Source organism: Onychomys torridus, chromosome 7 (assembly GCF_903995425.1).
Source record: "Onychomys torridus chromosome 7, mOncTor1.1, whole genome shotgun sequence".
NCBI lineage: Eukaryota > Metazoa > Chordata > Mammalia > Rodentia > Cricetidae > Onychomys > Onychomys torridus.
The window spans coordinates 103,392,112-103,414,774 of NC_050449.1; the positions used below are offsets into that span (position 1 = coordinate 103,392,112).

Here is a 22,663-nt window from a genome sequence, read left to right on the forward strand (position 1 = left end):
CACACAGACATATCTGTCTTCCCTTTTCTGCTTCTAGGGTAAGATCACCTTCCCCAATGGCTTCACTTTGGATGGTTCTTTCAGCAGTGGGGCAGATAAAGGACTGTACACACAGGGAGTGCTGGACACAGCTGCCCTCCCGCCCGACCTAGCCAGCACACGCAAGAGGTGAGGGCCCAACCTGTTTGGCGGTATGTGTCTCTTCCCACCCAGGGCCTCAGGGCTCAGTAGAGGCCTTTTACTGTAGAAGACTCCAGAGCCCCAGGTCTTCCAGCCGGACGCTCTTGGAGTCTAGGGCTAGGCGGGTATACTGCCATGCATAAACTGGAAGAAAAATAGGATTTGTCCCACATTGACCTTGGTTTTAGCTTTTCTTTTCCTAGAAGGGATACACGACAGTTTCCAAGTCAAACACACAAGGAAAAAAATAGAAAATAAAATTGTGACTAGATCTTAAAGAGAGAGACACGTGGTTATAGATATAGTTATAGTACCCCTTATTGACTGACTTTCCCAGCAGCCAAAATGAAGGAAAGAAACTTGGTATGTAGACACCCTCCTGCAAGCACTAGTTTGTGAGGCAGGTTATTTTCCCAAGACAGCAGAAGCCCCTTTGGAAAACTCAGGTGAATAACTCTTGCCATATTTGTTGAGAATCTGGGTGTGTTGAGGGAAAATAATGGAAAATGGTCTCTCTGATATCAGGAGCTGGGAGAGAACGGTGGTCCTGGAGAGGTCCACCCCAGCCTGGTGGGGTGCAGATGTGAGATACCTGTGAGGTGACAGCCAGATAGGGTCCCCTCTGTGAGACGCTGCCTGGTAGACTCACAGTTGGGTCTCAGCCTGTTGGCAAGGCAGAATCCACCACAGGGAGGCTATGGGAGAGGACAGAACAGAGTAAACTCCTGGACTTCCAGGCACTGGTCTGTCTGGATTTGGCCTCCAGCTCCCCAGGCCCTGTGCAGAACCATGTACCCTGTCTCTCCTCCATCTCAGAACACATGCTCTGCCTTGGTTTCTCCTCCACTTGCCTTGGAGGTCAACTCTGCCTGCATTCTCCATCCATCCCGAATCCTGGGGCCTGATCACAGGCCAACCTGGTCCCGCCAACCCAGCCTGCACCAGGGGCTTGCTGGCTTCCGCTCCATCTTCCACATCTCTTGCTGTTCCCTAATCACAGACAGCTGGGGCTGGGTGTCTTCCCTGTGGAGAGCCGCTGGCAAGGAGTCTACAGACCCTTCCAGGACTTCGTGCGTTCGGGCTGTCCTGGGGACCTGCACGAAGCCCTACTGGGCTTCCATGTGCAGAGCTCCAGGGAGCTCCGTGAGTCTCAGGAGTACCTGTGCTGTGAGAGGTGAGCCTGGCCCTCTGGGTTAGGGGAGCTTCTGGGGACGGGGGCAGCCTCAGGGGTGGGTGAGGGACGCTGTGCATGGTGCCCCAGGAGCCACCCCAAGGACTGTGCGGGCAGCATGGAAGACATCCTGAAGGAGCTGCTGCAGCACCGTGAGCCCCAGGCCCTGCAGCAGTACCTCAGGAAGGTGAGGGTCCAGGCTGGGGAAGGCCTCCTCTATCTCACAGCATCGTGCTAACTGGAGGGGACGGGCCCATGGCGTTCCTGGTCCTCAGAGGGCCTCAGTGTTCCCGGTCTGGGAGGCTGGTCTGGGCTCACGGTGCTCCACATACTGGCTCTGAGCATCCCTGTTGTCTCCCTCGGGCCCAGGCTCTGAGCAATTCCCGACACCCCCTGGGGAAGTTACTCCGCACCCTGATGCTGACCTTCCAGGCCACGTATTCGGGCATAGGAGCCAACAAACACCTACAGGGGATGGCTCAGGAGGAGGTGAAGCAACATGCCCAGGAGCTTTGGGCTGCCTACAGGTGAGCCTGTGCACAGGGTGAAGAGCACTGCCTAGGGACTGGATTGCCCAGGATTGCCCTTTCCAAGGCTTGCCTCTATCCAGTGCCTCTAACTCAAGTCTTGTTCAGTTCAGGACCAGTGGTTGCTCAGTGTCACTGCTGACCAGAGGTATGAGAGATGTCAGCAGAAATACAACAGCTCCTGGCCAGGGGCCAGTCCCTGTCTAGTCCCTGGGCATACCCCTGCCCCATAAGAACTCTACCCTTGCTGTAGGCTGAGTGTGACCCTTGTGTTCAGATCTATCTATCCTGTCCCAGGTAGAACCTAGATCCTCTGAGCATTACACACAGGAGCTTCAGCTGCCACTAGAGTGCCGGAACCCTCCAGTGCTCACACTAAAGCTCCAGCCTTGGACCCGCAGTGGCAGGAAAGGCTAGATTCTACAGGCATCCCATTCAGATATAGTCAGCCAGTTCTGGGAGATAGGACCACCTACTCTCCGTTTTGGTGGCTTGGAGGGTGGAATTCTGTTTCTGTGAGTGGTGGCAGCCACATCATGTTCCTCTCATGGGCTTGCAGGGGTCTGCTGAAGGTTGCCTTACAGCGCCAGGGCCAGACCCTGGAGGAGGAGGACATGGAGACAAGGTACCTGGCCAGGCCGTTGCATCTGGGGCCTCCCTCTGGGTGGCAGTGCTTCTTGGGAAAGCACTGGACGTGTGTGCTATTCATTAAGCATGGTACATTGACTATACATCACAGTGGCCCATGACCATGGTCCTGGGATCCACCCAGGAGTGGTGCCACCATGCACTAGATACATCTTCTTCTAAATGTGCCCTTCCCGCCTTATATTTGAGTTGTGCAGAAGGGGAAGCAGTTGCTGGAGGCCTCCTCCTTCCTGTGCACCCCCAGACTGAGGTGTAGAGGAGATGAGCCTAAGGTCACAGAGAGCAGGAGTTAGCCATCCCCAGGACAGACTTAATTTCTGCAGATGCAGAGGTGGCCCTGCCAACAGTGTCTCCCGCCCATTCTGGCCTCCCAGGGACCTACAGGTGCACAGGCTGCTGTTGCCCCTCATCTTGCCCAGCTTCTACTCAGAGCTCTTCACACTCTACCTGCTTCTTCACGAGAGAGAGGACGGGTTGTACAGCCAGGGCATCACCAACCTCAGCCTGTTTCCTGACACAAAGCTGCTGGAGTTCCTGGATGTGCAGAAGTAAGTGCCTCGTGCCTCTGTGCGCACTCAGCCATAGCTGGGGGTGGGTGGGAGGGGAGCAGGCGGTTCTACCCAACCTCAGCTGTGAGGGGCACCAGACTTACTTTTGGGCCACCAACCAGCTCCCAAATCATGACACGGAGGCTTATTAGTTATGAATGCTTGGCCTTAGCTTAGGCTTGTTTCTTGCTAGTTCTTATAACTTAACCTGTTTCTCTTCATCTATGTTTTGCCTTGGGGCTTTTTACCTTTCTTTCCTTCTGTGTATCTTACTTGCGTCTGGCTGGGTGGCTGCCTGGCTTCTGGCCCTGGGTGTGTCCCTCTCTCTCTCCCTCATTCTCTTCCCTCAGAGCCTAGAGTTCTCCTATTTATTCTCTCTGCCCACCAGCCCTGCCTATCCCTCTCCTGCCTTGCTATTGGTTGTTCAGCTCTATTAGACCCATCAGGTGCCTTAGGCAGGCAAGATGAAATAAATGCAGCACATCTTACATCATTAAACAAATGCCACATAAACAAATGTAACGCACCTTTCCACAGTTAAAGTAATATTCCACAACAATGAGGCATGCTCATTTATACATACACCACAGAGCTCTGGGGCACACAGTCAGATGTGTCCAGATCTAGGTGCTCAACCATCCCACAAAGGAAAACGCCTTTGCTCTTCCCTCTGACTTTGCACCAGCCCCTTTGGGGGTTATTGCCTTCTGGCTCAGTCCCTCCTCTGTCCCCAGAGAGAGCTGGCATGTTCTGCCCCTTGGCTCCAGTAGCTCTTGGAGGCCCTCCTGGCCTGGGGTCCTACTCAGGGTGCTGGCCAGCACTGACTGCGCCTGCCTCCAGATCCACCATTTAGGCCCATACACTTGGACTGAGAGTTGGGGGGAGAGGTCTTCAAGGGGAAACTAAGGGATGTTCTGGGAGCAGGTCAGACAGGTGCTTACCATAGTCCAGTCACTAAAGCCTAGTACTTCCCTTGCCTTCCCACACCCTCCTGCCCTGACACATCCTTTTCCTTAGTGCCCCTCTGACGGTGCATGTCACAGGTGCTTGATGTCCTCCCACTCCCCTCCAGAGCCCAGGGCCCCTTTGTCACACGGCAGTGGAAGGGCACTTCCCCAGGACTCTGTGGCTTCCCCTGGCCTCAGGCTGTGTGCGTATACCTGAGGACATCACCAGGATGGCCCCACATTCCCTCCCCGTGGCCGGTTTAGCCTTCCTGGGAGGGACACAGAAATAGGGTGTGTCTTCTGAGCTCAGAGCTGCAAAGCCTCTCACCTCCTGTCTCCAATTCCAGGCACCTGTGGCCCTTCAAGGACCTCAGGCTGACAAGCAATCAGGTAAGAGAGCCACGTTCTGCTTGCCTGGGAGGAGGGGCCTGTGGTCCTGGAGCTTCTGAGTCAGCATTGCCTGGGGAGAGAGGCAGGTGAGGGAGGAGACCTCAGGCTTCTGTCCTGTCTCAGTGGCTCCCACATGAGCAGCCTCAACAGCAGGCTCTTCTTGCCTGGCTGTGACTGGGTAGCTTCCCTGAGCTCTGAGCCTCAGTTTCTTCCTGTGTAAATAGAGCTACTCCAGACCCACCTCATAAGACAGCCATGGTGAAGGGCACCAGGCTACCGTCCGGCTGTCTCAGGACTATCTGGGGCCTCCTAGGGAAGCAGATTCTGTGGGTCCATGGTATTTACAATGCTAGGCAACAATTCCACCACTGAGCCACATCCAGGTTCTTGCCATATAGAGTCAGAAAGCAGAGGTCAGCTCAGAAACCTAGGTTCCAACAAGTCCTTGGGTCTGGGGACCGCTGACATGAGCTGTGGAATTGTAACACCAAGCGGCCTTGTCTGTCAAGGTGACTTTTTTTGAACCCGGTTCCCCCATTTTACAGCTGCATAAAGTGAAGCTCACAGTGGGACTGTGGGACTGCCCTGGAACACTTCGCCATCAGGGCAGGGATGTACTTAAGTCAGTGATGGGGCAGGTGGGAGTGCCAAGGGACCCTGAGGACGGAGCATGTTAAGCTGGATCCCCGATTTACCTCTCCACTCACCTTTACAGAGATATTCTCTGGTCCGGGACAAGTGTTTCCTGTCAGCCACTGAGTGTCTGCAGAAGATCATGTGAGTGTCTGCCCTGGTTTGGGGGCGGTGTGCATGTAAGGCACAGGAGTGCTGTCCTCCTTGACCAGGCCCTCCTTACAGCACCACAGTGGACCCTTGGGAGAAGCTGGAGGTGCTGGAGAAGACCTACGGGGAAATTGAGGCCACGGTGTCTCGGGTGCTGGGCCGGGAATACAAATTACCCATGGATGACCTCCTGCCTCTGCTTATCTACGTGGTGTCACGAGCTCGGTGCGTGGGAATGGGGGTAGATGGAAGGAAGACTCGTTCCCACCCTGTCTGCACCAAATACAGGACAGGGGGGGAGCTAAGGCCCAGAAAGGAGCCAGTCTCGTGGGTGCCTGGGACAGAGCTGGGGCCCTTCCAGAGATGCCTAGCCCCCTAGGCCAGGGCTGACTCCCCCCCCCCCCCCCCCCCCACCCCAGCTGTTGGGTATCTGTCTGTGACTGACTTCCCCCTATGTCCTTTGTTGTCATGGTACTTTCTCTAGAATTCAGCATCTGGGAGCTGAGATCCACCTGATCCGGGACATGATGGACCCCATCCACACAGGCGGCCTCTATGACTTCCTGCTCACAGCTTTGGAGGTGAGGGACCAGGGCTGTGTGTGAGCCTAAGGAAATTCCTTCCCTGCCCCAGACACCATGATAGAAAGCCCAAATCCCTCTGCCTTACATGTTTCCATGGAAAGGGTCCCTGGTGCTGTTCACAGGGCAGATGAGCTTCACAGCCCTTCAGGTTGCAGCTCCAAGTAGTGTGCAGAGAAGGTCTCTGCAGAATGTGGCCGACAGCTAGTCCTAACTGGAGCAGTGTGTACACAGGGAGGTGGGTGTGATGGCCTTGGGGGCCTAAGACCACGCATGTAGTTGGGAGCAGGTCTGCCAGCAAGTCCCAGCCTTCCCTCTCTCTCTCTCTCTCTCTCTCTCTCTCTCTCTCTCTCTCCCCCCAGTCCTGTTATCAGCACATCCAGAAGGAAGAAGTGCGGCTGCACCGTCTGCCTGGCCACTGGGACTCTAGAGAACTCTGGTGACGTGGCCACTCCGGACCGATGCAGAGCTAGGGGCCGCATGGCCGCAGTGGGCTTTCCTGGAGCAAGCATTACCCACTCGCTCCCCATCGCCTGGGTCAGGGCGGGCTGTGGAGATGGTTCTCAAAGGAGAGGGTGGTGTTTTCTACAGGCACACAGTCAGCTGCTGTGACCCCACAGCTGATAGCTCTCCTTTGGCCTCTGGTCTGAGCTCTGATAACCTTTTCTCAAAAGTAGCACCATCTTGGGCCAGGAGCCCTAGCCTCATTCCGCCTCAGCCCTTCCTCAGTAGCTGTCCGTCTCCGGGCTGCGTGTCGTGTGATGGTGGAGATGATTTCCAACATTCTTCCAGTCCAGTTTCCCGAGCTCTGCAGCCCTCCCCCCAGATCTGGCTTCATTCATTTCTTTGGACTGAAATGGAAATCCATCTCATTTCTGTCTCTCTGCTCCTGGCTAGAAGGTCCCAAGCTGCAGAAGCTGTTCCTTTGCCCCTGAGTTCTGCCCGGGGACCTGTCTCCTCAGCTGGGCTTCAGGCTTGAGCTGGCCTCTCAGGAGGACCCTGTGGCAGGAGACCTCAGCTCTGTGCCAAGCTGCCTTGTTGCCTCTGGCAGGCCCTGCCCTTTGCAAGGACAGGAGATGTAAACAGCCGACTGCAGGTAGCCCATAAATGACATACCTGAGACATTTTGTGGCCTCTCTGTGGGAGGGACAGCAGGAATATTCAAGGCTTGCTAGTTCCCTGACAGATGAGAATCTCTGGCTCAGGACCATGAGCAAGTCTGGTCAAGTGCTGGGCTCTGGGTCCCTGTTTCTGGCTCCAGGGAGGCCTCCCATCAATTCAGCCTGTGTGGGAAGGGCCAAGGGAGATGTCGAGACAGGTGCACAGGCCAGGGCTGAGGACCACCCTCAGAGTGTCTCAGGAAGTGTGGAGCACTGTATGAAGAGCCCTTATTCTCCTGCACTGCCATGTCCAGAGCAAGCAAAGAGAGGCCTTCCCTGGCTGGATCCGCCAAATGATGTGTGAACATAGGGCCTGGGCTTGAGTTCTGTCAGGAACTTGTGTCCCCAGGAAAGTCCTTTGAAGGGTCAAACTGATGGAGCGCTCTCTCTCTCTCTCTCTCTCTCTCTCTCTCTCTCTCTCTCTCTCTCTCTCTCTCTCTCTCTCTTTCTCTTCCCCCCCACCCCCAACAGCCCTAAGTGCCTGTGACACAGTTCAGCTGTGACAAAACCCTGCCACCCTCTCTCCTGTTTCCAACACTGACTGAACTTGGGCCTCTGGTCCTTGTGGTTCCACAGGGTTTCCTTAATGTCCTGGTAGGTTCTAGGAGCAGCCAAGGCTGTAGCAAACTCTTAAGGCAAAATTAACATCTGAGAGGGACGCAGGACTGACTGAGTACAAGTGAGTGCCAGTCAGCCGCACACATTTGGTGCTTCTGGAGGTGATGGCCTCTCCTGGATGGATTCTGTCATGGATGTTAACTGTCCAGCCTAGAATGTGCCCTGTTTTTTGACACGTGAGCCATGCAAGAGGGCTGTCTTAGGAGTTCGTGGTTGCTGTCATCAATACCCTTATGAAATAAGAGACTCTGCAGGCCAGATGGCACACCCTCTCACTCCACCTCACTTCATGGTTTCCTAGAAGGTAGGCCCAGAGTCTGGACAGAAGACTGAAAGATGAAAAGATGAGACATGATGTGGTTAAAATCTCTTCCATCTAAGCTGGGCCTTCTTCATTTCCCTTCCTGCCTTATAATTTTTTTTTCCTGGCTACTTCTCTGGGGTATGGCCACAGTCTACTTATTTATTCGGGATTTTTAATAAAGCCATTTTATCTTTATGTGTGTATGTATAAAGGCAAGAGCTAATATAAGGTGTCTTCCTTGATCATTCTCTACCTTTTTTTTTTTTGGTTCTTCAAGACAGAGTTTCTCTGTGCCTATGTTTTGGTACCTGTCCTGGATCTCGCTCTGTAAATGAGGCTAGCCTTGAACTCACAGAGATCCGCCTGGCTCTGCCTCCTGAATGCTGGGATTAAAGGCATGAGCCACCATCACCCAGCCTCTCTACCATATATTTTGAGATAGCATCTCTCCTGGAACCTGGGACTCACTGATTCACCTGGACAGGTTCACCAGCAAGCCAAAGGGATTCTCCTTTCTCTGGAGAAGAGGAATCCTCAGGTCTGTGGCTGCAGGCTTGCACCTCTGTGCCCACTGGGTGCCAGGACTAGAAGTCAGGTCCCCATGCTTGGACAGGTACTTTACTGACTTTGTCCCCCTTACCCCATTTCATCTTTCCTCGGCACCTCCTGCCTGCGAGGGACAGAGAACCTGTAATGGTCACAGCTGCCCAGACAGCTGCCCAGTGATGGAACTTTTAGCTACAAGAGGGGCAAGGGTCATGCTCAGAAGAAGTAACACTGGGAATACAGAGCTTCCTTTCTCCTGGAAAGTGGGGATTGTCTTAGTCCTACAAAGGGTATGTACGTGTTATGTGCTATGTCCGGGGTCACTCCCAGGAGGTCACGGGGTCTGCAAAGTCTGTTTGCCAGAGCCGGGTGGGGTTGGACTGTGCATCTAGTGATTACCAGTTGTGGCCGTAAGGTTTCTCCGGTCCCACCCAGCCCCGCAGTCCCGCAGCTGCTTATAAAATAATCATTCAGAGGCTTAATATTAATTACCAATTGTTTGGCCTCTGGCAGGCTTCTTGCTAGCTAGCTCTTATAACTTAACCCATTTCTATTAATCTATATGTTGCCATGTGGCTATGGCATCACCGGTCTGCTGGCATCTTGCTGCTCCTTAGGCAGCGGCAGCTGGCGTCTCCTCTGCCTCTGCCTTTCTTCTTTCCTGTCTCTTCTTGGATTTCCTGCCTGCCTCTAAGCTGCCTTGCCATAGGCCAATGCAGCCTTATTTATTAACCAATCAGAGCAACACATATTCACAGCATAATGACAGATATCCCACAGCACTCAGCTGTGAGTCTGGTGTTTGGGCACCTTTGCTAGGGTCCCTGAACTTCATGTGCTGGGTTTTGGCCCAGTCTTGAACACCAAAATATTGCCATGCCTGTGTGGCATTGTATTTGGGTGGCTATGGTCCTTGCCTGGGCACACATAATCAGGCATCTTGATGCTTCCACTGATACTCAATTGCCGAAGGCTCCTTTTCCATAGGCTCCCTATGTGGTAGATAGGAACAGAGAATGGGCCTGTGCCATCCAGTGCCGTAATGGTTATCTTTGCCTGGTTTGGGCCTGGATCATCTGGCTTCCACTGACAATTCCCAGCCGACACTGGCAGCCCATTGTACTGATTGTCCCTCATGAACATGGTGTGTTGTGTCTGGAAGGATCCTTTCCAAGGCAAGCATTGCAGACTGGACCTCTGCGCAAAAAGCAGCTTTTTCTTGGTATAGTTTTGGCGTGTGACTACAGTCCTGGTAGGGCTTCTAATTAAGCTCATCTGTGAGTCAGGCCCAAGTTTCCTCAGAGACCTTGGGGGTTTGCAGAGAGCCTAAGGTGCTATACAGACCTCACCATGGAATGGCTATACATGTAAGGTGGAAGTGTGTGTGTGTGTGTGTGTGTGTGTGTGTGTGTGTGTGTGTGTGTGACTTTTTCTTACAAGTGGGATGTCCCACTGGTGCCCAATTAGCTCTGTTTTCATTTGAAGACACAGATTTTTGTGTTACAGCCCACCGGATTGGGGTTTTCCCTGCAGACTCCCTCTGAACGAGGATGCTGAGAGTGACAATAAAACCCGTCTCTCAGTGTCCTCCTGTGTCGGGTACCCAAGTTAGGAATACTAAACAATATGGGTCACTCAGTTGCTGCACTCCAAACACAGGCCAGCATTTTCCCTGAGTGCCGCCAGCTGCCTGCAGGGGACTGCAATTTGCAGAATCACCACTGTCCCTCGTGGTTTTGAAGGCTCCAGAAGACATTGACGCCTGACAGGGAGTGTCGTCTGTAGCTTCTTGACCAGTTTCCTTCTGCAGATCTGTCCCTACCTGCCCTTTAGATATAGTGACTCCTAATCCCACCTTGTGTTGTAATCGATTCCCCTGGAGTGAGGAGAGAGCTATCCTATAAAGACCAGCAGGTGATCCCGCTACCATGTGGCTGGGCCAGGGGAGCAGAGTGCCCTCCCAGTCACCAACCTGACCCACAGTCATTATCCTCACATGGTACTGTGCTCCCCACTGGGAGCACTCCATATAGTGAAGAGCTAGTCGATACTTGGAACCACACCAGAGTACCAATGGCAAGAGTGACTCTCTCCTCCAGCCCTGGATGCTGCCTCTGTCTGCTTAGCCTTGGCGGCTTTTAGGGAAGATCCCAGCGGAGCTCTGGCTCTCAGAAAGGGCAGCACTCAGTGGAACTTCGTTGGAAATCAGGTCTGGTTTCTGTGGAACAGAGAATAGGTGAGGGGGTGGGCAGGGCAGTTGAGACTGGAAATTATTTTCAGATTCTTTTCCCTGGTGCCCATGTGAGAGCAAGAAAAGAGGAATCTGAAATGGCATTTCTTTCCTCACATCCATGTCCAAGTTTGCTGAGAGGGAGGGTCCCTCAACTCAGGGCTGGCTGGGGGGAAGCAGGGCAGAAGGGGGCCAGGAGTAGACACAATATGTAGCTTTTCCTAGAGTGGGGGGCGGGGAGTCACAGTCTGGGCAAATGGGAACCCAGCAACAAGGTCGTGTGAGGCTGGCTGCCTCCTTCAGTCCCTAGGTTCAGAACAACCATGTGGTTTGGCTGGGTGGTGTTGTGAGATATTTGTTTACTGTGTGAAGATGTATTGTTGTGATTGGTGTAATAAAGAGCTGGGCGGCCAATAGCTTGGCAGGAGAGAATAGTCGGGACTTCTGGGCAGAGAGATGAAATCAGAGGGATGAGTCTAGGCACACATGAGATGTCAGGGATCACAGAATAAGTCAGATATACAGGACAGAGGAAAGGTAACCAAACCACATGATAGAACATAGATTAATAGAAACAGGTTAATTAAGTCATAAGAACTAGTTTTAAAAAGCCTAAGCTAAGTGTAGGAGTCCAGTTCCAACCTGTCGAAGAGTTCTTAGGGAGAGGAGAGAGGAATGAGGAAGTATGAAGTAGAAATATAGAAGAAGATGGAAAGACAGACACAGGATAGCTTTGGGAGGGCCCAGGGTCAATACCCAGCCACCTCGACTTTTCTTTAAAATTTATTTATTATGTATACAGAAGAGGGCGCCAGATCTCATTACAGATGGTTGTGAGCCACTGTGTGGTTGACTGGGAATTGAACTCAGAACCTCTGGAAGAACAGTCAGTGCTCTTAACTGCTGAGCCATCTCTCCAGCCACCTCGACTTTTATTCTAATGGGCTTTTTATACACTACCAAGGGGAGAAGCAAAAGACCTTTCCCTTTCAAGATCAAAGCACAATGTACAGCCAAGTGTAGACCCTTCAAAACACCTGGTAACCACACTCCTGGCCAAATCATTCCATTATGCAGCCCTACTGGGCAAAGCAAGCTCAGACTTTCTGACCCTGAGTAAGGCCTTACTAGGGAGCCTCTGTGGGCCCCCGCGGCTAAGGACAAGCTTTCATAATTAATAATAAGTCTCTGTGTTGTTATTTATGAGCTGGCAGCCCAAAGAAAAGTCCAACTACCTATGGTGTCCATCCTATGGAGACTCAAATATCCACATAGGGCCTAAGGAAGTAGTCTCTCAGGTAGGCTTAGCATACAGAGGTGTAGCTCTTTTAAAAGGCCCTACTGCCTGCTGTACAGCCGAACACTTAAGCAGCCCATATTGGGTACAAATGCCTCAGGTGGACACAACAAATTCCCAGAGCTGGGGTGGGAATTCAGGTAAATATGGTTCCAGGGCTGGTATTCACCCACATGAGGTTAGGCTCTCATGGAACTGAGAGGGGCAGAACCAGCTGCCAGTGTGCCATATGCTAAGTGGAGCTGTGCAGAGGCAGCCTAGCAGTGTAAGATTTGACTCAGTCAGAGGAGGTTGCTGTGCAGAGGCAGCCTAGCAGTGTAAGATTTGACTCAGTCAGAGGAGGTTGCAAATGTGCGCACGCAGGCGCACACACACACACACACACACACACACACACAGAGCCAGGTCCAACAGGTCCAAGCCAAGAAAACCTCTGAACAGGTTACAGTGTATTTAAAAATTGCTGGGTGGTGGTGGTGGCGGTGGCGGCGGCGGCAGCGGTGGTGCACGGCCTTTAATCCCAGCACTGGGGAGACAGAGCCAGGCGGATCTCTGTGAGTTCGAGGCCAGCCTGGTCTCCAAAGTGAGTTCCAGGAAAGGTGCAAAGCTACATAGAGAAACCCTGTCTTGAAAAACAAACAAACAACAACAATAATAATAAAGTCTTTAAAGAGAGAGTAAAGTTATGTTACCAAATTCAGAAGAAAAAAAAACTTATATAAAAGATGTAAAATTTCTAAGGTTGAGAAAAATAAAAGCTTAAGTTGTTTATCTAGGAAGATGTTGTATGATTTAAAAAGATATTTTTATGGGTTGGGGATTTAGCTCAGTGGTAGAGCGCTTGCCTAGCAAGCGCAAGGCCCTGGGTTCGGTCCTCAGCTCTGGCCAAAAAAAAAAAAAAGATATTTTTAGGATGATAATACAAGTTATGATTAAAAAATGATTTAGGTATAAAACTTTGGACTCATCAAGATAAGATGATAATTTCTCCAAATTTGCCAAATACAAATGGACTGAACATTGTGAATATAATTCTTACTTGATAATTGTTTGGGTTTTTAAAAAAAGATTTATTTATTATGTTTACAGAAGAGTGCGCAGATCTCATTACAGATGGTTGTGAGCCACCATGTGGTTGCTGGGAATTGAACTCAGGACCTCTGGAAGGGCAGCCAGTGCTTTTAACCTCTGAGCCATCTCTCCAGCTCCGATAATTATTTTGTTTTGTTTTGTTTGTTTTTGTTTTTGGAGCTGAGGAGCAAACCCAGGGCCTTGTGCTTGCTAGGCAAGCGCTCTACCACTGAGCTAAATCCCCAACCCCCTGATAATTGTTTTTATTGTATACACTATTACTGTATTAGAATTAAAACCTTTCCTTTTTATTTAGACAGAAAGGGGGAAATGTTATGGGATAAGTATATTCTGTGTGAAGATGTATTCCTGTGATTGGGTATAATAAGAAGCTGAGTGGCCAATAGCTAGGCAGGAGGTATAGGTGCAACTTTTGGGCAGAGAGAACACTGGGAAGAAGAAAGGCAGAGTCACCAGCCAGACTCAGAGGAAGTACGATGATAAGGTAATGCCATGTGTCAGAATGTAGATTAATATAAATGAGTTAATTTGAATTTTAAGAGCTAGTTAAGACAAGCCTAAGTTAAAGCCCAAATTTCATAGTTAATAATAAGTCTCCCTGTCCTTATTTGCAGGCTGGTGGTCCTGACAGAAACACACTACTACAGGTGTTGTGTAGACAGAGTGAGCCGAGGCTATGGTGCCCCAGGAGGAGGTTGCTGGGGGTTGGAATGGATGACATCTTCCCTTGCTCTGCTGTCACAAAAGGATCTCATGGTCCATTTACCAAGGATCAAGAGGCATTTTCTCCATCTCTAGAACATCTGTCAGTCACATATATCAGAGTGACCTCTGGGAAAATCACCAGAGTCCAAGACAGTATAGAAACAAGGGTGGAAACCGTAGGGAGACAGTTTCCTGTTGGCCTCCAGTTCTGTGTCTCTCATGAGAAGAGGCTCTGCTTGCCTTTGTTCCAGGTAATTGTTCAAGGGTGTTTGTGTGACCAATATCCTCAGAAGATGTAGACTGTCTCAGGAAGCACATCTCCTCCATCTCAGCTCCCATTGGACACTGCTTCCCCACCCTAACCCATCTCATTAGAACAATTCCAGTTCTTACCCAGCAACCCACCTTATCCTTCCTGCTAGGGATTATTGCTGAGACTCTGGGTTACTCCACGACACACCTCCCATTTAGCATATTTAGCATCTCAGCTACTCCAACCTCTTGGTAAATAAACTTCTCTCTTTTCTTTTCTTCTTTTCTTTCTTTCTTTTTTTTTCAAGACAGGGTATCTCTGTGTTACAGCCTTAACTGTCCTGAAACTTGCTCTGTAAACCAGGCTGGCCTCAAACTCACAGAGATCCGCCTGCCTTTGCCTCCTGAGTGCTGGGATTAAGGGCGTGCACTACTACTACCCAGCATAAACTTTTTTCCATGCACTGTGCTCAAGCCCTGCTGTGAGCAGTGGAGAGGGGTCTTCTCTTACCCCTTCACCTCCTCCTCATGTCCCCTCTTTCTCCGTTTCCTATTTTTGGATCAGACCGACCCATGAGAGAACCAGCAATGATCAAAAATGAATTTTTCTAAATTGCAAGCTCTCCAGAATACTACACTCTCTCCTCTGCTCCTTACCTTTCCTCATTTGTTCTTGGCTTTCTTTATATTTGTCTCTCTTCTTGCCTCAACTCCCCTGTGGCCTCGGGAGTTGTCATCAAGACAGCCTCTGGGTTCAAGGAGAGTCTGAATGGAACCAGCTGTCAAGGACACAGGGCACAGGCACCTGTCTCTACAGCCTCCTGCCATAGAGCAGGAATCACATTTATTAGGGAAAACTACAAGCAGCAAAGTGGCCGGGCACACGTGGCACTAGGCTAGAGTGGGCACTGCCGTAGTGGACACACTGTGGGAAGGTTCTAGAAGGCCCACACACTATGACCTTCTCCATTCCGTAGGCCAAAAGGAAATGTTTGGACAATTATGAAAGCTTCCTGATCAGGAAGTGGCCTTATAAAAGGACCTTCTAAAGCTTAGCCATGGACTGCAGCTTGCTTCACGTGACTAACTCCGAGTGTTATGCTGGCTCTGCTGAGAGAGGAAAGAGGCCCTCAGTGGTGTCATTCAGACCTCTCAGCCCGATCTGAATGGGGGTATTATGGAGGAGGCTCTTGTAAAACATAGTACCGTACTGTATGCAAACCTTCCATTCATTTGCCCAACAGATCCGTCTGTGTCTTGTCACATGACTGTTGTTCCCATCCCTAGGGACTGTTCCGGATGGCATGGAGGCCTATATTTAGCCTCAAAGCCCCATGTGGTGGTCCTGGGTCTTCTCAACTTGTCTTTTCTTTCCACAAGGTAACTAGGTAGCTGTGACCCTCTCTTCATGTCCCTTCCGCATTGTATCGCTCAAGGTCTCCCAAAGCTGGCCATCGTGTCCACTAGGCATGTTAACCCACTTACATGTGCACACAGTAAACAAAAGGAAGTACTTACAGCTCGTCTCCAGGGCATCAAGGTTTTCGGGTAGCACCAGCTAGGACTGTTGAGATCTCTGTGAGGACACCACATGGATGGGGCAGGATGGACTAAGCTGGACATGCAGACTAATTCATCCACCAGGGCTCAGTTACAGCTTGGATTAACCATTTATGTGTTAGTACACACACATATGGGGGGAGGGAGGAGAGAGACAAAGAGAGAAAGAACATAGTTCATGTACCTATATACAATCTAAACTCCACAAGTGAGAGAAAACAGATGATATTTCTTTTTTTGAGTCTGGATTTTTTCACTAATATAATGGTTTCCAATTTCATTAAATTTTCTAGCAAACAATGTAACTTTTTAAAGATTTATTATCTTATATGTATGAGTGTTTTGCACATATGTATATGTATCATGTGCATGCCTGATGCCCACAGATGTCAGAAGGGGGTCTTGGGTTCCCTGGAACTGGAGTTACAGACTCCATGCCCACATGTGAGCTGCCTTCTGGGTGCTGGGAACTGAACCAGGGTCCTCTGCAAGAGCAATGAGTGCTCTTAACTGCTGAGACATCTTTCCAGCCTCCCAAACCTTTTGTTACAAACAACATAATTTTGCTCTTTGTGGCTAATTGCTCTTTTTTTTTTTTCTTCTAATTCCATTGTGTGTATATAATATGCGTCTTCTATCTGCTGATGGACACCAAGGCTGACTCCATGACTTGGGTATGGTAAATAGTCCTGCAATAAATGCACATGCAGGCACCTCTGTGGCGTGTTGACTCAGAGTCCTTTGGGTCGATACCCAGGAGTAGTATAATCGGGTCCTTTGTATGGTAATTCTATTTTTTAGACTTCCTTTTTTTTTTTTTTTTTTTTTTAAAAAAAAAAAGATTTATTTATTTATTATGTATACAGCATGTATGACTGCAGGCCAGAAGAGGGCACCAGATCTCGTTACAGATGGTTGTGAGCCACCATATGGGTGCTGGGAATTGAACTCAGGACCTCTGGAAGAACAGTCGGTGTTCTTAACCTCTGAGCCATCTCTCCAGCACGTAGACTTTCTTTCTTAGGGAATTTTCATAATGACTGGACCAATTTGCATTCCCATGAGTAGTACATCAGAGTAAGGCTGTAAGAGCATGGGAAACTGAGTTTTCTTATAAGTAGTATTTAGACTAAAGATGATAAATTTTTATCGATTTTGTAAAAAAAAAAAAAAAAAAAAAAAATCAAAACAGAATTTCATGTAGCCCAAGCTGACCTCAAGCTTTCTAGGTAGTCAGTATGGCTTTAAACCACTGATCTTCCTGTCTCTACCTCCGCTCCTGTGTGCTGAGATTACAGGTATGGACCACTAAGCTTGGCCTAAGATGATAAATTTCAAGTGTGCTAGAATTTTGGACACATTTGAATCAAGGCATAGTGTTTAGATTCTAAACCTTTTAATCTTAAGAAAGCAAAGCTGACATTTAAAAATGATTTATATCACTAAGTGTGTGTATCAGTAATATGTGTATAGGATGTATGTTTGAGTATGGACAGGTGTGCTCCACGGCACATTGGTGGTCAGAGGACAAACGTCAGGAGTCAGTTCTTTTCTTCCAGTGTGGGTTCCAGGGTTGAACTCAGGTCAGCAGGATTTCACAGATAGTGCTTTCCCCCACTGAGCCACACCGGTAGCCCAGAGCCGACTCACAGGCCCTGTGAGTGGCTGAGAGAGGACAGACGTGCGGGAGAGAGAAGACTGGGGTGGCTAGATTTTAGCCTGAGTAACTGGGTGAATAAAGCATTCAGTAAAGTTTATTGCGACAATGGAATTGGAGGTCAGGAGAAGTTGGGCCTGGATGTGGAAAAGACTTCTGGAAAAACCCTTTTGGTGAAACAGGTGGACAAGCAGTAACAGCCCACAATTCCATATCGAAATTTAGTGCAGGAGTAAGCTGGCAGTCCTAATTCCAAAAGCTGTCGTTCTCGGAAGCTTGTCAACCTGCTTTGTTTGTGCAGCACCGTTGATGCCACTGATCTGCCTACCTTTTAGATCAATCCAACGTAAATGAGAAAATAGAAAATGAGAGGGAGGGACACCCAGAGACCTCAGGGAGCAGGGGGGCCTTGACTCAGAAAGGCAGTTGAACTTGCTGTCCTCATCCTGTTCTGACATTCTTTGTGCTGTGACATGTGTGCTGCGGCATGTGTGTTGTGGCATGTGTGCTGCGGCATGTGTGTTGTGACAAGCTCCTGGCAGAAGCAGCTTCTGGGAGGGAAGGCTTGTGTCTGCTCACAGTGTAGAAGGCGAGTCCGTCCTGGACAGTGCCAGGAACAGTGTAGCTTGCAGTGGTGGGAACCCATGGCATGGCGTGTTCACATCCTGGTTCTGAGGGAGCTCAAAGCTCAGGCTAGAACCGGGCATGACCTTCCACGATGCCTTCCCCAAGTAGCTCACTTTGACCAGCTATGGCACTACTGTGGAGATTCCAAACCTTCCCAAAAGAGGGCTCGCAGCTAAGGACCAGGTGCTTCAAACATGAGCCCATGGGGGACCATTTCACTTTCAGGCCATGACAAGGACAAATGGCATTTTCCAGGGACCTGGTGCAGACTCCTGCCATGATCAACCGTTCACAGTGCAACTCTTCCCATTAAAGTCCACTGAAGATTTTTTAATTAATGTGATTTTAGCATATAAACACTCATCTCATACATGCATTTTTTTTTCAAGACAGTGTTTCTCTGTGTAGCCCTGGCTGTCTTGGAACTCACTCTGTAGACCAAGCTGGCCTTGAACTCACAGAGATTGCCTGTTTCTGCCTTCCAAGTGCTGGGATTAATGGCACGTGCTGCCACCACCTGGCTTATACATGGATTTTAATAATTGATTAAAATACATTCCCATCAAGCACAAATCACTGAAAATAAGAATGTGTGTGGTTGGGGATTTAGCTCAGTGGTAGAGTGCTTGCCTATCCTCTGCTAAAAAAAAAAAAAAAAAAAAAAAAAAAAAAAAAAAAAGAAAGAAAGAAAGAAAAAAAAGAAAAAAGAACGAGTGGGTGTTGATTAACTAGCACCATGATTTGAGGGTTTGTTTTGAAGTTAAACTGACACTGACTCTTTCATTAATCAGTTCTATACTGTATCGCTTTTCTGAGCCTCAGTTTCCTTGTCTATAACAAGGCATAATAATTGGGGCTGGAGAGATGGCTCAGTGGTTAGGAGTACGCACTGCTCTTGCCAAGGGCCTGAGTTCAGTTTCCAGCATCCATGTAGGGATGCTCACATCCACCTGTAACTTCAGCTCCCAGGGATCTGACAGCCATCAGAGGCACCTGCACTCACACACCCACACCCACAGATGCACATGGCACACACATACACACACCTCCACACAGATACACATACACTCCCACACAGGTACACACCCCCACAGATACACATGCACACACCCATACACAGATACACACGACACACCCATACACACACACACACCTCCACACAGATACATATACACACACCCACAGATACACATGGCACACACATACACACATACACACACATACACACAGATACACATACACTCCCACACAGGTACACACCCTCACAGATACACATTCACCCCCTACAGATACACATGCACACACCCATACACAGATACACACACACACACAGATACACATGACACACCCATACACACACACACACCTCCACACAGATACACATATACCTCCCCACAGATACATATACACACACCCACACAGATACACATGCACCCCCCCACAGATGCACATACATATCCCCCCCATACACATGCACATACCCACACACAGATACACATGACACCTCCCACAGACACACGTAATTTGAAATAAAAATAAATATTTTAAAGTATAATTATAATAATATATGTGTATGTGATCAGAGGAATTACTTTCATGTTGACCAGTTAAATTACCCTTGTGTCTAAAAAGCCTTACAGGCGTCATGGACCCCAATTATGAATCTCTTTACTTTCTTCCTCTGTGAAAAGAAAGTTTCCTAGACTTTCTCATTACATTCTCAATAGCAGAGACCCCTGATGCTTCTAGACCCGAGAGATGAAGTGACTGTCATTTCAAAGTCCAGAATCTGTAGCCTGATATCAGTTTTGTTGTGCTAACAGACTGGAAGCTAACCAGTGCACAGTCATGGAGATTGGACTAAATCCGTGCTAAGAAGGGCATGCTCACGGGATGGCAAAAGACTGGATTTTATTAAAATGACCTCCAAATTTGATTGATAAACACTCTAAAAGGCCATGTAGGTTCACACAGAGACCAGATCTTTACAAACCTTATTGTATGACTTCAAGTGCTGCTTTGGGTGCTGTAGATGGGGCACTGCTCTTCTCTTCAAAGGAAAATACCAGAAAAGATTGCATGCAATTATGTTTTGTAGTGAAATGGTACAGCATTGTTTAAAGCAACACCAGGAAGATCCAAATCCCTTCAGGTGCGCACATACTTTAAAATATGTGGATTTTAAAGCTGGAGGGAAATTATGTGAAAACAAAACACAGTGTCTGAGGCCTTGATATTAAACAAGCTCACATTCAGAGACATTTGGAATAGTAGCCTGACCTCCATGCAGAGAGGGCGACTTTGCAAATAGCCGCCATGGGCGTTGGGAAGGGATGTGCCACAGCAGAGGGACTGGGGGTTTAACTGACTTCCAGCCGAGGGACCCGGTGCTTTGTGTCCTCAGGGGCCAGGGAAGCGGGAAGCTCTCAGCCGACATTTGTCTGCCTTTCCGCCTCATCTGGACTGTTCCGAAGCCTCAGCTTTGTTTCTAGTCTCTGCTTCCATTCTTCCCTGAGTCTGGAAATAGAAACATGCACAGATGGGGCTTCTCTACAGCTGTGGCTCCAGGAAGTGTCTTCCCATTTCCTCCCGAAACCCTTTGTGTTCAGGCTTTGGGAGGGTGTGCAGAGGACTTGCAAATCAAATATATATGCATGTTTATTTACACAGGTGAAAATGAACAGATTCAGTTTCTGATTTGGGGGATTTTTTGTGTGTCCATGTGTCTGCCTGTGTGTGGGAGTACATGCAGAGGCCAGAAGTCAGTGTCAGGTGTCTTATCTGGTTCTCTACCTTATTTTTAAATTAAAAATTTTTATGGGTACAAATGTTTTGTCCACACGCATGTCTGTGCATCATGCACGTGCCTGGTACCCTCAGAGACCAGAAGAGGGAACTGGATCCCCTGGAACTGGAATTACAGGTGGTTGTAAGCCATCATGTGGGTGCTGGGAATTGAACTGGGACCCTCTGGAGGAGCAGCTGGTGCTCTTAACCACTGAGACATTTCTCCAGCACCTACTTTATTTTTTTGATACAAGATCTCTCACTAAACTGGAACTGGCCAATTCAGCTAGACTGGCTAGCCAGCAGACCTTGGTGACCCTCCTGTCTCCATCTTCCCAGCACTGGAATAATTGGTGTGCACTGCTGTAGCTAGAATTTTTATGTTTGGGCCGGGCCTTGAACTCAGGTTCTTAAGCTTGCCTGGCAAATGCTTTACCAACTGAGCCTTCTCCTCAGTCCATTTTCTAGCTGTTTTTTTTCCTTCCTCCCTCCTTCCCTCCCTTCCTCTTTTCTGTTTTTGTTTTGTTTTTTTTGTTTTTTGTTTTTTTGTTTTTTGTTGTTTTTTTGTTTTTGTTTTTGTTTTTTTGGTTTTTTTTTTTTGGAGCTGAGGATCGAACTCAGGGCCTTGCGCTTGCTAGACAAGCGTTCTACCACTGAGCTAAATCCCCAAACCCTTTTTGCTGTTTTTAACAATTTCATGTTGCCCAGACTTGCCTCAGAGCCATCTCCAGTACCTCCATCTTACATGTCAAGACTTAATATTTTTAATAATGTGTGTGTGCGCGCGCGCACACGTGCGCGTGCGTGCTTGCGTGCTGGAGTTACAGGCGGTTATGAACACCCACATGGTAACTAACAACAGTCTGTAATTCCAGCTCCAGAGGATTCAACACCCTCTTCTGGCCTCCAGGGCCACTGCATGCACAAGATGCCAGACATACAGGCAAAACATCCATACACATTAAACAAAAATCCATAAATCTTTTCAAAGTGTGTGGAAACAGACATGCGCCTGCGTACTTTCTCAGCGCGCTCCTTCCCAGGCGATGCTCCTCGGACTCGCGGTAGTAAGTCTGTTTGCCAATCTCCCTCTCCCAGAAGCGTTTGAGCTCATGGCAGGTGTTCCCACAGAAGACCTCTCGGCGGACGTACTGACTGTTCATCCCCTGGAAAAGAAAGAGGCACTGAAGCCCCCACCCGGCATGCTCCCTCGGATCCTGCAGGGTCCAGGGTCCATTAGTCCAGACCCTGCTGTTTTCTTATGACCCAACCACAGAACCAGTCACCTAGCCTTCTGAGAGCGTCCCTTGTCAGGGTGCAGGAAGACTGGAGCCAGAGGGTCTGAGCATGCACAGTGGAGTGCTCCTGGGCAGCAGTGATGTGGGCACTGGCCTGGAGGGGCTTTCTGTCATTCTTCCTTACTGAAAGGAGAGCGCCTTAGCAGTAGGCACAGGCATGTGGGCTGTGGATTTGGGCACACACATGAGGAGTGGCAGAAACCATTCAATTCTACCTCTGTAGTACTGGGACTCCTTTGTTTTAATTTTGTTTTTTTGAGATAGTGTTTCTCTGTGTAGCCCTGGCTGTCCCGAAACTCACTCTGTAGACCAGGCTGGCCTTGAACTCACAGAGATCTGCCTGACTCTGCCTCCTGGAATGCTGGCATTAAGGGCATGTGCCACCACTGCCCAGTGGGATCACATTTTGTTTTTGTTTTTGTTTTTTCAAGACAGGGTTTCTCTTATTTTAAGGGGAGCAGGAAGGCCTGCCCATGTGTGTGAGAAGAGAACCAGGGGTGCCCAGACCATCAGTGTGCAAGGTGTGCTGGGGATTAGACCAGAAGGTCCAGGGAGAAGGAAGAACAAGCTGCTGGAGGCAGCCTGGGCTCAGCTATGGCCAGAGTGGGGTGACAAGAGCTGCCCTGGGAACCGATTCTCTAGGGATCCAGAGGTGGTCCGTCACAGCTGGAGAGTGAAGAGCCAGTATCCATGCAGACTCCCTGGCTGGGCCTTGTGCCCTGGGAAAGCCAGAGGAGTGATGCCTGGGTGCCGAT

General features: G+C 49.3%; 2 protein-coding genes across 4 annotated transcripts in view; one reads left to right on the top strand and one right to left on the bottom strand.

Moving 5' to 3' along the window:
- Als2cl (ALS2 C-terminal like) overlaps positions 1-8,085 on the top strand; it is a 28,718-nt gene extending 20,633 nt beyond the window's left edge. For all 3 annotated transcript variants that reach the window (XM_036192018.1, XM_036192016.1, XM_036192019.1), the window contains exons 16-26: positions 38-168; positions 1,181-1,354; positions 1,442-1,538; positions 1,721-1,878; positions 2,438-2,503; positions 2,901-3,074; positions 4,369-4,411; positions 5,127-5,188; positions 5,270-5,419; positions 5,679-5,775; positions 6,138-8,085. In XM_036192018.1, the coding sequence (XP_036047911.1) occupies positions 38-168; positions 1,181-1,354; positions 1,442-1,538; positions 1,721-1,878; positions 2,438-2,503; positions 2,901-3,074; positions 4,369-4,411; positions 5,127-5,188; positions 5,270-5,419; positions 5,679-5,775; positions 6,138-6,218 (1,233 nt within the window). In that variant the 3' untranslated portion in view covers positions 6,219-8,085. The remainder of the gene's footprint in view (positions 1-37; positions 169-1,180; positions 1,355-1,441; positions 1,539-1,720; positions 1,879-2,437; positions 2,504-2,900; positions 3,075-4,368; positions 4,412-5,126; positions 5,189-5,269; positions 5,420-5,678; positions 5,776-6,137) is intronic.
- Positions 8,086-20,249: 12,164 nt separating this feature from the next.
- On the bottom strand, positions 20,250-21,785 carry Fam240a (family with sequence similarity 240 member A). Its single transcript, XM_036192113.1, has 2 exons — positions 21,631-21,785; positions 20,250-20,340 (listed from the first exon to the last, which is right to left on the bottom strand). The coding sequence occupies exons 1-2, from the start codon at positions 21,771-21,773 to the stop codon at positions 20,250-20,252; spliced, it is 234 nt and encodes a 77-aa protein (XP_036048006.1). The 5' UTR covers positions 21,774-21,785.
- Positions 21,786-22,663: the final 878 nt, after the last annotated feature.

Coding starts and splice junctions, on each gene's coding strand:
- Fam240a (XM_036192113.1), bottom strand. CDS start 21,773: ATGAACAGTCAGTACGTCCGCCGAGAGGTCTTCTGTGGGAACACCTGC. Junction 20,341..21,630: donor GGAAGGAGCGCGCTGAGAAA/GTACGCAGGCGC, acceptor TTCTATTTCCAG/ACTCAGGGAAGAATGGAAGC.